Source organism: Cygnus olor, chromosome 11 (genome assembly GCF_009769625.2).
Source record: "Cygnus olor isolate bCygOlo1 chromosome 11, bCygOlo1.pri.v2, whole genome shotgun sequence".
NCBI classification, from domain to species: domain Eukaryota; kingdom Metazoa; phylum Chordata; class Aves; order Anseriformes; family Anatidae; genus Cygnus; species Cygnus olor.
The window spans coordinates 9,803,018-9,818,813 of NC_049179.1; the positions used below are offsets into that span (position 1 = coordinate 9,803,018).

The window sequence follows — 15,796 nt, forward strand, 5'->3', positions numbered from 1 at the left end:
GCCTTGGACCATTTTATCATGAGCAGACAAAACACACAAGACCCAGAATCTTAAAGCAACTAGAAAGTAGTTTTCTAAAACACACATGTGGGACACAGACCCTCAGCATTAATAACTAGATGTCCTAAAGGCCCACCACTAATTTTGAAATAACACAAATAAGCAAACAGTTGAGCAAAATCTGCATATGTAGTAACCACATGCAAGAGCAATCAGAGGGAAAATTTTATTGTAATCCAACTTCATCATCTCCCTGTCTTTTCCAGTTTAAATATAAAATTCATGCTATTTGGTGACTTATTCCTACAGGGATGGCATTCAGAAAACAAGGAAGATATTTAGCTACGTGTGATACTTTACCTTTTGGGGTTCTGAACTGAACTGCCTCAGACATAGGCCCCATGCCCTTGGAGTTGCGGGCCTGAATTTTGAAATAATATGGTGTATCGAGGGTCAATTCTTGTATCTGATGGGTCAGTCTGTTTCCCACAACGGGTTCAATAACCCAGTCATGTATTTCAGCATTCACATCCGTACTGTAGTAAATGATGTACCCTATTCAAAGGAAAGAAACAAAAGAACTTTATACATAAAAGAACAGGATAGTCATAAGATCTAACAGCAAGAGTTCCATCAACTTTTAATGATATTTGCACAGCTAAATGATTATGGGTTTTTGAAAGTGTATTCTTACGTTTTCAAAGACTAGGAATGTATTCATGTATTAGACAGCCTTCCCATCTAAAATTTTAAGCTATTCAAAAGTATGTTGAAAGAAAAAATCTATTTAAAGTATCAAAATTATTTTTCATCACTGTTCATTAAGTATGGATGAATTCCTCGCTTCCACCTCTTTATCTGTTCATGGACCAAGTAATGTAAAATAACATAAAACTACTCTTATAAATACATCCTCAAAGTATTAATGTTTAGGGAAAATTGCTAACCTTGAAACAACAAAACATTCTCATGCATAGCAAAAGAACTTGTGTTTATGAGTTCATATTAAATCTAATTGGTTTATTACTTTTTCAGTTTATTAACAAAGAAACAATCTGAAGAGAACTGATGCGATCTTGCAGGTCCTAGGAAAACAGTACAGGAGGAGTATGTGATCTGGTGTTAAATATACTGCACATACAAAGTAATATGAAGTAAAAGCATTGTGATTTCTGTCACAAAGAACATAGAGCCCCTGGCATTAATTTGCCCAAATAGGTCAGAGGCTTCATGCACAAATTGCTACTGCTCTTGTCCCACTGCCCACCTGTCTGTGGGGTTTGGTAGGAAGAGGGAGTCAGGTTCTCTGGAGCAGCTTCCAGTTCTTTAGAACAATGAAAAATCTTGCTGGTACCTCACATTCATGTAATTCCCAGTAGCCAGTATGGCATGGAGGATGATGCCTAAAACACCATTTGTAGGTCTGGTAGGCTTAATTTCTGCCCTTGGTGGCGCGTTAACCTCTGTGGGTTGAATTTAATAATTTGCTACTTGTACAGGTCACAAAGCAACCTATCTGTAACTTGTCTAGGAAGGGACGACACATGCACACAGTGACAGCTGAAAGCATTATATACAGCGTAGTGGCACCAGATAACTGAGTTTCCTCATGACTGTACTAATTAGTCAGCAATTATTATGATGCAAAAGCATCTGGAATCCAGATTAGCACATTTCAGAATTTCACATCCATCTTAGCCACATCAAAGGAAAATAGGAACTGCAAAGACAAGTAAGTACTCCACAGACATGCTATCCAGAGCACGGAATTACTTCACGCACAGCATTTCTGCTATGACTGCACAGAATGAATTGAGCAGGGTTAATCAGTAATTAATTATTCGTCTCTGCTTCTCTCGCTGGCAATGGCTCTGTCCAGCAGAGGGCACTCAGCTGCCACATCCCCAAAAATCCGTGTCTGGCTCCCTTGGCAAACCCGATCTGATGTTTGGTGGACTCGTACCCCTATAGACACATAATATTTTAGAATTTAGCTCTTATGCAAATACTAATAAATACTGTGTGTTTCCATCCAACACCTATGAAAAAAATGCAAGGTTCTCCTTCACAGTATAGACATTGCAAGGAGATTTGTTACCTGGAAAACGCGTATGCTAATTTTGCTAACTGCACTGTGTAAGTGAATGCTGATCTGATTGTATTATCGCCTTCCCTTCCTGACATACACATGTGATGTAAGGTGACAGGCTTATCTTTTTAAGAGCACATATACGCTAGGGTTATTTGTGCCTTGCGTTTCACACCTGTCAATGACCCTCACTGACAGCTAGCAACCAAGTCCTTTAACCTGCAGTAAAGATAAAGGCTCCCACTCCTCCAGTCAAGTTTTCCTTCCTATATGGAGGAAACATCTTGCTGATAATAAAGAAACGCAGAACTGGCTTTACAGAGACAAATGAAAACAGAGAAAGGTACAAACAGCTATCTGTATGCACAGACAGAAATGGCTCGGGCATTCTGGCGCAGCGTGAGCTGCTGCTCTGCAGGAGTTGCATCCCCACGGCTGCACCGTGAGACACATGGCACCCGATCACACAGAAGAGCAGTGTGCTGGTGTGTTTGCACAACCCTCCCGCACTGTTGTTTTAGCACTGACACCAGGAAGACAGCAAGTGCACCTGGCACAGCCACAGCATCTTACCTGCAGGCTCTGGGCTGCAAGCTCAGTGCCACTTTGCTTTTTAGGGGTCTTTCTTACATTAATACTTAAATTACTGTAATTAAATACTTAAGAATACTTATAAGAAAGTGTGTTGCTTTTACTAAAGGCAGTCTCCAATATTCTGCCTTTTCAAAGCAATCAGACTCATTTTTGTCTCCTGTCTAGAACACGGGCTACAGCCCTGAGCACTGTATAATCATACTCTTGCCTTGGTGACAGGTTTCAAAGGTTTGATTCTTGTACCACAGTTAATTCTGATAACAAAAGCAAAATCATACAGTGCAAACTGTATGCTGATAAAATCTGCTTTAAGCTTAAAGCCTGGGGGGAAAAAAAAAAAAGGAAAACTGAAGTGAATTATTTCAAAAAGCCTTTAGAAATGGGAATCCAAACAAACAAAACGCTTACAGAAAGGAAACAGTAATTATTGTTTTCTGTAAATGATTTACCCTACATGAAAGTGATGCAGTTACCAAGTCAAATAACAGTTTGTTCCTAATGATTATGTCAGGGGATTAATAAACAGGCTTTAAGTCTGTTCTGCGCCACAGCAATGGCAGGAAGATGTCAAGGATCACCGGGACAGAGACTTCTAAATAAAATACTGACAGGCCGGATGCATTAACAGATGTATTTCTGGAGGCTTGCTATTAGAATAGCCCAAACTGATGACAGCAAAAGTTATTGAGATATTTAAACTTTCAATTATATTTGTGGTTAGACTCCCATTTCATACTGCAGTTACAGTTTATATCTTGATATATATTTTACTGGGTACAAAAGTAAATAATTAATCCAAGCTACTAAAAAGATTGGCAAAGAAGATATAGAACCTGTGGATAGCTCCAGGCTAAATATGGAACATGTTCACATAGTTATGTAGATTACATTCTGCTGTTAACAAGCTATCTTGTATCTGCCTTTGTAGCTCACGCAAACTGCACCTGTAATTTTGCCATTGGCTTCAGATGGAGGCTGCCAGTTAACAATTATTGTCCGAGGTTTTCCCTCTTTGCTCACCACAGTCACATCTTTGGGAGGAGAAGTAGGAACTGCAAAGAAACAAAAAAACGGGTTATCAGAAACAGTTTGCCCAATTTCACTGGATGTAAGTAATCTCAGCACCTTCACTTTTTATTAAAAGACAGGCACGTACAACAATAAAAACCCTGAACATTCAGTCTTCAGATAAATCCACTATACCAGTGCAGTGGTCTTACTGATTTACTCCATTAAACTGGCAAATGCCATCTGGTGTGCGGTATTTCCTTTCCATGGCAAGTTACCTGTTTCTAAAGCCTTTCTGTCACCAGACGCTGTGATTCATGATTGAGCTCATCTATCTTCAAAACCGTATCATCTTCAGAGAACTCTAGTAGTTGGGGTTAGTGACTTCTGACATGAATTTGTTTGCTCATCAGAAAAACTGCATGAACTTCTGGAATAAACACATTTTATAGGCACAGGCATATGAAATATCTCCATATTTTCAGGTTTATGGTGGGACCAAGACCCAGGAATGCCAATTTGCCACTCAAATCTGAATCAGCAAAGTAAATCCACCAGAGGTTTAGAATTGGAACCGGTAATTCTTAACTTACTTTACTGAACATTTGTTTGTGATTTGCAAGGAAACCTGCACCACAGAAGCATGTGCAATCCAGAAATACTGGCAGAACACAACTGTCCAACCTTGTCCCTTGAGTTTCCAGAGAGCAAAACTGAGAGCACGAGAGAGGGAGAGCTTTCTGCTCCCATCAGCCCCTCCTGCCTAAAACTCAGGAAATGGCACAAACCACTCCAGCGAAAGATTGAAACCTGAGACCTTTCTCCCTGCAAACTCAAATATCCAGCTGGGGCTTGGATTAATGGCTTTCAAATGCACAGAGCCCACTCTCCAAAGGTGCATTAACCAGCTACAGTGTGGAATGCCACATAATGGAAAACATGAGACTTTTAATTAGGTAACTCTTAGCAAAGTATATTTGCCTTGGATATTTAATACTGTAATAGTAACATTTAGTGCTTACACAGTGCTTTCCACGTTTAAAGAGCTTTATGTATATTACCTATTAGAAATTAATTTGCACATCCTCTGAGGTGGCTACCTATTATCCCAATGCAGAATAATAGGTGGAAACCAGGGATGGCAAAAGAGATTCAAAAGTTACTGTAATCATTATCCTAGATACTTAAAAGCATGCTGCTCCACAGAAATGATGTAAAGCACTACTCAAGGCCCTAGAGTAAGCTTCAAAGAAAAAATAAACCTCAGGACTAGCCCTCAAGAGATTAGTAATGCAGAGAACAACACTGAAACCAGTTATCCTGTATTTTTCTTCAGTCTTAGTTGAGGAGCAAGTCCTGTACAACGCTGCAAGTCATGAGTATTCAAAAATAATGAGTCATACACTCAGGAATTTGGCGAGTAATATAAATCACAAGATCTGTTATGAGAAAATATATTTAGCTTTTGCTTTTTTTCATTTGCCTCTTAGTTCCCAAGCTTTTAGGTCATATTTACAAATATTCCTTATAAGTGCCCCAACTAGAAATTGATGCTATTTAAATGGAAGAAATGAAACTGCCTCTATCTCACCCTCGCTCCTGCACTTTGAGTTTCAAATTCTCTTCAAAGAACTTTATCTGTGCAACTTTTACAATCCCTGCACAGAGTTATGAGATGAGATGAGAACAGTGTGTGTGTACCAAATACAGTTCAAACACTGGATGTGCATAGCAATCAGAAGGGGAAGCAAGCCTCCATGCAAACCTGGGCTAGTTCCACTGCTCTGACGTTCTCTGTTTTTGGGGGAATGCATTCTGACAAAGCCATCTATCTCTGGACAAACACATCACTCTCACCAAAAACTAAGACAATGTTTTCAAAAGCAACTGACGCTCACTAAGGGTTATGGGACTTCAGAATAAGTTAGGAGCTTTCTGATTTCATCTTTTTCTTAATCCTTGTTTTAGAATACTTGGATGACCTGACCAATTCTTTACATACTTGACTTTTTGCTGTACTTTAATCTAGTCTGAGAACTGCAGGGTAATTTGAATAGGCTCTTTTTTGTCCCTACTCTTCAAATAAACAGAAACACCAGCATAATAAACAGTAAATTCAACTGCACAAAGATCATTTCACACTGTGGGGGTGATGGGGGCTAATGAGGGACAGGTCAGGAGAGGTTCTGGAGATCACAGCTACTCACTGGGGCCGAGTTCCCCGCAGCGGCTACAAACCCTCTCCTGCTCTCTACTTGGAGAGTGCATCACTTCCGCAGCTCTGGGAAGTGCAATGCCTATTCACGTTGAAGAAGAATAATTTAGGGTTCATTTCGATGTCTTAATTTTTACTGGGATTTTGGTTTTGATTCATTTGCCTCATGCACTTCCTCACTGTAATAATAATCATCATCATGATACTGAATTTAAATTATTACTTGCTAAATTATTTTCTTTGTATGCTTTTTTATTCTCTCCTGTCTGTGAACTGTGGTACATTATTCATTACTTCTCTGTAATTTGATGTAAATTCTTTTGCATGCAATCATCCCTTTGAATTTTGGGGTATGTTTTTCTTTTTTGATCAGAATTTCTGACCAAACTAGAAAGAAAAGAACCCCTCAGCAAGTACTCCTCAGCATAATCATTTTAAATACATGCTTTCCCTCCTCCAGGATTCTGGCAGACAAGACTTTATTGATCTCATCACGGATGTCAACCCTTCCAGAAAGGCACAGATGATTACCTAATTCAAAAGTTGTTCCATGTGCTGTCATACTCCAAGTACTTGATCTTCGACCTTTAGTCACCATCACAGAGAATTCATACAAGGTATTTGGTTTTAACCCAGTCACTAAATAGCTCAAAGTGGTTGCATTTGCAGTCTGAAAGAAAAACAAAGCGTCAGTAACTTCTGAACTGAGAACCATCCATCACCAGCTCTCAGACACCCGTCTCAGGTAATATAACCACAGTCATCAATTCTCTAACATTTTTGCTCTGTCATGCAATTCATTAATCAACTATTAAGGTGTCATTGTTTTATCCTGAGCTAGAAATTCCTTCTGCAAAGAGCAAAAACATTTAATATCAATTATAGATTAAAAAAAAAAGCAATACGAGGTCCAGGGCATGCTTATGCAGCAGGCTGAATCACTGACTACTTGGCAGGGGGTTAATTTACAGCATTTCATTAACTGATCTAACTAGGGAAAGCAATGAAGCACAGCTAACAATAGAAGTCCTTCATGAAATCCGCATCTTCCTTCCAAATTCCTGTTAACATTTTCAGTGAATTTTTAACATACTTTAAAAAAAAAAATCAAGTGAAGGTACAGGTGCTGAGAGACTCAAAAAATCAAGTGAAGGTACAGGTGCTGAGAGACTCGAAGATGCCGAAGCTTTATTAACACTTAGGTTTTATCGGAAAGGATTGTTATCTAGGACCAAACACTGAACCACACATGGTTTACACTGTGATTTGTAACTCAGCCATTTACCTAGAATTTTCGACCTTTAAATCAAACTGTCTGATGGTTGTTATACATGAGCTAAACATAAATAGCACGTACTTGAGGCATATGGAAAAAAGAAAGAGGTTTCTACATCTATCTGTATTCCTTACCTTGACCTACACAAATCTAAATGTAGAATTCAATAGTTAGTTGCTTCCAAATATGGCAGGGTCATACAACACCTGTATTAATAAATAACTATTGTCTTCAGAAAACAACTGTTTTCAGTGATTTCTTTTTCAAGGAAAAGACCACCTATAAATGCATATTCCTTGAAGACTCGACTAATAATATGGCCAAATTCTGCAGAGAAAACCCTTATTTCTCAAGTATATAATGACAGATTTTTGCTACACCAGGTGAAAGTTCGAAAAGCTGTCAGCCAAGTGATACTTAAATTTGTACAGAGTACTTTGCTTGTTCACAGAGGAGCATTTTGCCAGTTAAGACATCATAGGATTTGACAGACCATAAAGACATCATAAAACTAATCAAAATCAAATCTTCCATTACCTTTAAACCTTAACTTGTACAAAAATTCAGTGTAGTTTCAAAGTAAATGTGATTGTGGCTGAATGGTTCAAATATTTAAGTGTAGAGTAGAACAGTTCCTGTATTTGTTCAGTGGCAAAGCTTGACTGAACCTCCCTAGTACAAACATGAAACCATGAGCTCAGAAGAGCTTTTCATCAGCTCTCGGGAGTGCCAAGCAACATCTTCTCCAGGCTCTTTGCAGTGCAGCTCAGGGACATAAGGAAAACAGTGATGTTACAGTAGAAACTGCAAAAACCTTTGGCCTAGACAATAATGTAATGTCAAGTCCAACAGAGAAGTCTTTTCCTAATGTCTTGCATTACGAGCTGGACTTACCCCTGCAAAGTGCACACATTTCTTCCTCTCCACAATCTCTGGAAAACCCTAACACCATTTAAGCACTCAATTCTGTTTACAGCACTTTTTAGCTCCTAGCTTCAGCCATACATGGCAGTTGGAATCCTTTTTAAAGGTTAAAGTTATATTTTCATCTATGACTTTGAAGCTTGGTATCTTTTAGTTTCAGTACACATCTTCCTGAATGTAAATGACACATGAAAGGCCAAACTGGAGTGCAAGACTTCTCTGCTTCCTTCTCTATTTTTAAGCCATTTACTATTTTTAAGATCACAACATATCCCATTATACTAAACCCTCCTCACCTACTAGAAATAAACATCATTAATATTACCTTGTAAAATACATTTTCTTTTTATACAGTCCTATGAGATCTAAGTTAAGATTTAATATTTTAGCTTATGCTTGAGAGCACCACTGATATAAATCACAGGGAGCCTGTGCATAGGACAACCCCTCACCACCAACAAAGATTCTTTGAAAAATGCTCTCTGATCCACATTAGTGAAGCTACACGGTTCAAAGCACAGTGGAGTATTTCAGCTTCAGGAACTATATTACATCTGTTCCTGTGTTTATATGCTCTGCATGGACACAACTCCTATACAAACTTAAGAAAATAAGGCTCCTTGAGGTTTGTACTTGCATTTGAAGCATGCTCCCTCTTCTTGAATAAGTATTTTTTGAATGTAAGCATAGAAAGTGGAAAATTATGAAACAAACTGTATCAACATCCCATTTATTGAAGGGAGTGGTGGATGAAACAACACCAGGTTGAACAGATGTAGCTCTGGATACCAGAGAACTGTCCTGAAGATAAGATTTCTGTGTGCGAGGCTGTGTAACAGAGAAGCTCTGATGCAACTCAGTGAACAGCCTCAAAATGTGCAATAGGTAGGCAAAGCTTCTAGAGAGATGGCCATGATGAGCAATACACTAGTCCGTACTTAATAAAGTAACCAAAGACCTGACTGAAATACAGCAGCTTATTCAACAGCACTGCTGAAAAAGAGGTTTTGCCTGTCTTAAAATTGCCATTTGTTTTTGTTCAACTAAGCAGTACGGATTTTATCACTGAAACAAAGAAAGAAAAGCCAGAAACAAGTTCTCCAGACGTCATGGTTTAAAAATGATGATTTAGGGCAAATGTTTCTTACTTAAGTCCTCTGAGGCAAATGCTTTTTTAAATGAGTAATTTTGAACTATATTCCATCATTACATATTATTTTTGGTTCAGAGTAAAACTTCTTGACCACTGGCTGCCAGCACTGAGAACAGTGGGAGTATTTCATTTACCACTGAGAGTGTTTTTTTTAAGCTCTTAACTAATGAAACTGCAGCATTATATAAATCACTCCCGAGACATCCTCTGCACATGACTCAGGAATGTGGATTCATAAATAACTTGCCTTTAGAGAAGGAACACACATACATACATCTTTTCATTTCAATCAAAAAAAAAATATCTGGTTTGTAACAAGATTGCTCTCTAAGAGCATAAAGGGAGCTCCACTAGCTGGATATTTTAACAATCATTTCCTCTGAGTCTCATTTCAAATGTGAAATTTGCAGTCAGCATTTTTCAGGCCTCCAAACAGCTCTGGAAATTAAAAAATGCAACCAACCGACTCAAAAGATCCAAACTGAAAAATCCAACCCCAAATTAGATCTCCAAATCAAGGCAGGCAACAATATCATAAAGTTATCGTTATGTATTTTGTGCCCATCAGTTCCCAAAGGGAAGTTTCACTATCAACTTGGTATGAACATAAAGGGTTGTAAAAAGGAAAAAAAAAAAGACTTCAAATTATCAGAGTAAATATTTCCCAGTGCATGGCTCACCACACAAATTCAGAGTCCTCTGCTAACTGGAGAGAAGCCATTAGTAACACATACCTTATTAATGCATTATTGGCCCCTCTAAGGTAAGCCCACGTGTCACAGAAAGCCATCATGTCAAGGTGAAGAAGAAAGTAGGAAACTGTCACTGTGTCCACAGCTCCCCAGCAGAAAGTCATTCTGGAAGTGTCTTCCTTCCTTGCCCAAGTCAACTCTTCCATTCACTCATAAACAACACGCCATCTCAACCTCTCACACATATACCAGAGACCACAAACACCTATTCCACCAAACCCAGAAGAACTTTTGAAGCAATGATTTAACTGAGTACTACTGATGTGTGAACACAAATAAAACTGGATACACATCTATACTGCTTTCTAAGCACTTCTCTTGACTCTCAGCTTTTGCTTAACCATAACTCAAACATGAAACTTGTCATTAGAATATCCCAGCTGTGCTAGCGTAGTTGAAACTCCAATACCTTGTACTTTGTATTTGCAGGAATATTGGTTTTCCAGCGAACTGTGTAGTAGCGAGCATCAGTGATCTTCTGGTTCTTTGGCAGAGAGTTGTCTGCCCAAGTAATCCTTATGGTGTCATGACTCAGAATGGAAGCCTGAACTCCCACCGGTGGCATCATGGGAGACGGATCTGGCACTGGAGTGTATGGAGCATTAATAACAAACAAATCAACTTCGGAAGTGTCTAGGGAATTGATGGGTAAAAAGTAGTGTATTATAATTAAAAAGGGAGAAGGTGGCATTTTAATGTAAACAGAAACAAAAAAGGGGAAATGCAGGGTAATACAATGAAATGAAGGTGAGAAATGGAGAAAAAGAGAGAAAAGCCAGAGTTAATAGGTGACATAAGACTGGCTAATACAATTACTGTTGCATTGTGTTCCCGTAAGACAATGACGACATATCTATGCTATAGTTTGCCACCTAGCCAGTAGCATTGAGTGCATGCAATCATGGCCTAAGAACCCTAAACATCCAATAGTTTTAATTTTGACTTTGTTTGCCTCAGAACATCCACTGATTCCTCCTCCAGAAAACAATGAGGAGGAAAAAGAGTGGGACTTCTGGATGGATAAATACCACTTCATAAAAGTAACTCCCATCATCTTTTAAAGAATGCTCATGGCAGGCAAATCCCATGTATCATGCAAATTTGCAGTGACTGAAAAAAATGGAATTCCAATGTCCCCTATAAAATCTATCAGAATTCTTACTTTTCAGGAGAGTAAAATAAACAGAAGTGTTAAACATTTGTATAAAATAACTAAATAATGTCAACAGTCTAGCAGGGAGCACAGCGAGCCATACGTTAGTAGTAGCTCACTTGCAAACAAATTTCTCTTTGTATTAATGTGTTACAAGACGAAAAACAATTAAGCAAATAACTTGTTTAACGTAAGTAATGGCAGACTGAGACTTAGACAAAGAAAGTGAAGGCATCATATTCAAAAGCTCAGTGTAAAGACAAAAAAACCTATACTCGTCCCTAAAAACAAAACAAGAACAACACCTTTAGAATTGTACCCATACAATTTTTGCTAACGTAATGGTAACTTTTAAAATAAGAACATCTGTAAGTTGTTAAAAGATAAATTTTGTAATTTAAAAATAAAATCAATTTTAGGCAGTTAAATAAATGGATGAACCATGCAAGGCAATCACTGAAACAGTAAGGCCAATCAGTTAAAGAAATGGAGAGTACTTGATGACACTGAAAAACCACACTTTTACATGACATATAACCACATTTCAGCTGCCGTGCAGAAGGCATGTTACTGATTTTTAGCAATGCACAACTTAAAAGCAGCCCCTTGCCTTTACCTGAATGAGGCCTGGTCACCGCGCTCTCATAGAGAGGAATTCCTTCACCAACATTGTTGAACGCTTTCAGAGTTATAACATAGTGGGAGCTCGGGTCTAAAGGAAAAAAATAGTAGTATATTTTCAGCGCAACCTGTTTGTGAATCCTGTTTGGTTTTTTACCCTCTATGTTTTCTCTGCTTTGTTCAGTATTTTGTTTTTTAAGTAAAATATATGAAATAAGAAGTTTGCACTGTGAATGTCTCCACACAGACCTTCTTTTAGTCTACAACAGCTCTCATACAGCAGAAGTCTGTAGTCAGAGCACATCCACCTTAAGTACAGTCAAGCTAGTAATGAGGAAGAACATTTTAAAATGACCATTTTAGGTTGCTCTACTAAACATTATCTAATACTCCAATTTTAAGGAATTTCCCAACAGTTCCCAATACTAACATTTATTTTGCTATCAGGATATATCTTACCTACCACAGGCAATTCTGTGGAGGGTCTATCCTGTAGTTTAAAGTAAATGCCACAGTAACTTGGTGACATTTTAGTTTATTTTTCTGCCTGAAGCAAACTGCTTTGCAGCTCCAGAAGGAGAATAAGGAAGTGCTGCTCAGCGTGAAAGTTTTTGTAATAGTTCTGGAAGGGAATGCATCAAATCAAAATGCACTATGCTTCAAGCTCAGTGAATTTAGCATTTTTTTTAATTTTTTTTTTTTAGTTCCTCTGCCTCTTTGACATCAACAGAAAAATGAATTTGTTTCAAATTTATCAACTGTCTGGCATCCCAATGTATTGTCTTCATAATGATAAAGATCCTCTTAGAAGACATGCTGATAGTCTTATATCTTTGTCATATCATGATTAGAAAGCAGGAACATAAATTAGAAGTGAAACATTGGCCCTGGTGTTGATTTGTTTTCCTTACCTAAGTTTTCAATGGTGTAGTATCTCTGTTTATAGTCCACCTTGATGGTCTGCGCATGAGGACTGCCAATGCCATACCCTATAGCATAGCCTCTTACCACGATGTTCTGGTTTTCAGGTGGAGTCCAGCTCACTACGATACTGGTGACAAGGGGACGGACATGTAAGGAGCTTGGAACTTCAGGAACACGAGTTTCTGTTAAAGAAAAATGACGGATTTAAAGGATTGCTCTTACATAAAGGTAATTACATGAAGAACCATGAGCTGGTATGGTCAAATGTAGCACTTGTACTCTGTACTCTCCTGTATTAAAAAGAGTATGGTCCAAAGGAGGGAGTTTTATTGTACAAGAGAGAGCAGAGATCTCTCTAATAAGCAGATGAAAATTAACATTGTTTTGTCCACTAGTAGATTTTAATAGATACTCTTTTTAAAAGAAAAGACAGTCATGCTGAAGAAAATACCAGATCTGCTTCAAGGCACTTTTTTTTTTTTTTATATATTTGTGCATGTTCTTTCCAATTTGTAATTTTTCAAAATATTCATTCAATTATCACATTCTTCTCCACCACAATCTGCTTTTAGTTCCATTGTATTACTTACTGTGGGCATTAAACAACTACCTTGAAAACACACTCACGATGAAATGAACATTCCTGAGCTCACTGTAGGATTAGATAAAATATTCCAAAGCTCTAATAACTGTCAGTAAAGTGGATATTGCATTTGTGGCAAAGGTTTGTTGTGATTTGTCCTGTACCTGATGCCACCTTTCTTGTCACTGCTTAAATCCTTAAGTCCCTTTTACATAACTCACAAAATGTATGCAGGGACTACATGTTCATACCGCAAGAATGAAAAATACTCAGAGTCCATGTCAAATGCTCAAACCCTGCTCCCACAAGCAACACAAATCTAATCACAATCCAGCAGTGAGATGGAATGTAGATCCCTAAAACCAGAAGGACTTACTTCCACGGTATCTAACTGCAGTCCCCTAATATTTTTACTAAAATGACTTTTCCTCAGTGCTGAAAAAAAAATAAAAGCAATCTGAAAGCAAAACTGCATGTACTAACATCCGTACCTTTGACTTAACTTCTCAGAAAAGAATAATTGCTTTTGTCAGGTCACTGGAGCCCGCCATATGGTGACAGATATTAAATATTTTGTGCAATAGTAAACTGAGTTCCCCGCTCTAAAATAAAATCTGTTCAGAGAGTTCTGCTTCCTGCAGGGATTGCCTTTTAATGAAACATGCTGCATTTATCTAAAAACATTTAATAAAACACCACAACAGTATTATTTGGATCATAATATGCCATTGGCCTGCTTGCTGAGGGAGTTTATTGCCTCCAGCTGACACAGCTGATCAATTAAAGTTCACAACTATTAAATACAGAAAAGCTACAGAATTGCAATATAAGAGATGACATTTTAAACTGCACAGAAGTCACTGTGCTGGGGATAAACTTTGTACAACTGTTTAACACCTTTTGCATACGAACTCCTTGTGGGACTTGCACCAACTCTGCAAAATTACACAGCCCTACTAACACAGACTTGTAACCGTCTGGCTCCCATTTGCATTGATGACACAATAATTATACTCTATTTAAATTCAAAAGCAGCCACGGAATGGAAAGAAATTACATGTATAGATGTATAGATGCATACTGAACTTGAGAAATTAAAGATTAGTTGTAAATACACTATTTAAAACATGAATGTGTTAAAATTAATGTATTAAAAACATCCACGTGAGATTACTAAGGAAAGAAATGCAAAAAAAATACATCTTCAGCTGGAGGAATTAGTGGTATTTCAAGCTGCAAGGTTGTGTCATATCCAGATAAAGGAAGACAGACACACACATGCAAGTCATTTCAGCTCTAAAAAGCAAATTTTAAATAGCTACAAAACTGAACTCTACTGTTAACATTAGTTTTTCTGCTGCTCTCGATTAAGCAATGGAAAGTAAGAAATAAGAGGACAAATATTAAGTTGAGCATCAGCTTTGCATAACACAGATTGAAAAATGGGCTCTCAAGGGGTTTAATCAGCTGACTGTTGAAGCAATCTTCCAACAGTGTAGAACAAATATTGGATCTCTTTTGTAATTCTGTCTTCCAGCTGCCAGCATAACTAAATCTCCAGTCACACAGATGTGAAAGACATTACTGGCAACCTGCAATATTAATTCAGCTAGAATGACCCTCGAGCTACTTTGTAACACAGGGAGGAGGGAGAATGACCTGCAAGAAACATAAGGAACTTGTGTGCAAAAGAACTGATCGCATTCTTTTTTGAAATAGGAACTGCCAGAAATACGCTGCCCAGAATCATCAGCAACATCTAGGCAGTTCCCAAGCGATCTGCCATTGCCAGCCTGTTAGAAATGGCACTTCTCTGCTGCAATTTCAATTGCTTATAGTCAAATTCTGGGAGATACTCACAAATTTGCTTATTGGAATTCTGCAAGAGTCAGGTTCCCGCTTGCAAATCATCCTAGTGTAGTAAATACCAAACCTTTGGGCCAATTGACAAAGGTCGAAAATTTTCACAACCTTTTTCTACTTTCATTGTTAACCTCTGCGCTGAAAAAACAAGATGTTAGCGTGGTTCTGTATGCCACACATCATGAATCTATGGCTTGGTAGACAAGTCTTCATTTCTGGTGGAAAACCTGGTCTACGGTAGCCTACCAGCACTGGAAATATAATCAATCTTTTTTTTGTTTTGTTTTTTTTTTTGAAGTGGCAAAAAGTAACAGTTACTATAGGCCAAATGTCCTCTTCAAGCACAAGAAAGAAAAAAAATAGAGGAAAAAGCTTTTAACAAAGCATAGTAGCAATAAAACACAGTGGTAAGATTCAAAGACGTACGGACAGCAGCAGCGTTCTCCACTGCTCCTTTCCTACCACGGCATCTCTCCTGCATTCAGCAAAGTTTACACTTACACCCCAACGCTGCAACCACCATGCAGACACCAATACTCCGTACTGCAGTCAACAGTATGAGTAGTCACTCATTGTATCTCTGAATATCAAATCACTACGCTAAGCTCTCTGAGCAATGCTTCAATGGTTTCATTAGCATA

At 38.1% G+C, this 15,796-nt stretch overlaps 1 protein-coding gene across 11 annotated transcripts in view; it reads right to left on the minus strand.

The window, feature by feature from the left end:
* The window catches only part of NEO1 (neogenin 1), a 191,536-nt gene that overhangs the window by 20,525 nt on the left and 155,215 nt on the right, over positions 1-15,796 (minus strand). For 9 of the 11 annotated variants that reach the window (XM_040570223.1, XM_040570222.1, XM_040570217.1 and 6 more), the window contains exons 15-20: positions 12,697-12,891; positions 11,781-11,876; positions 10,421-10,644; positions 6,438-6,576; positions 3,628-3,735; positions 361-555 (exon numbers count right to left, since the gene is read on the minus strand). In XM_040570223.1, coding sequence (XP_040426157.1) covers positions 361-555; positions 3,628-3,735; positions 6,438-6,576; positions 10,421-10,644; positions 11,781-11,876; positions 12,697-12,891 — 957 coding nt within the window. The remainder of the gene's footprint in view (positions 1-360; positions 556-3,627; positions 3,736-6,437; positions 6,577-10,420; positions 10,645-11,780; positions 11,877-12,696; positions 12,892-15,796) is intronic. The other 2 variants (XM_040570215.1, XM_040570219.1) reach the window with 1 other exon arrangement.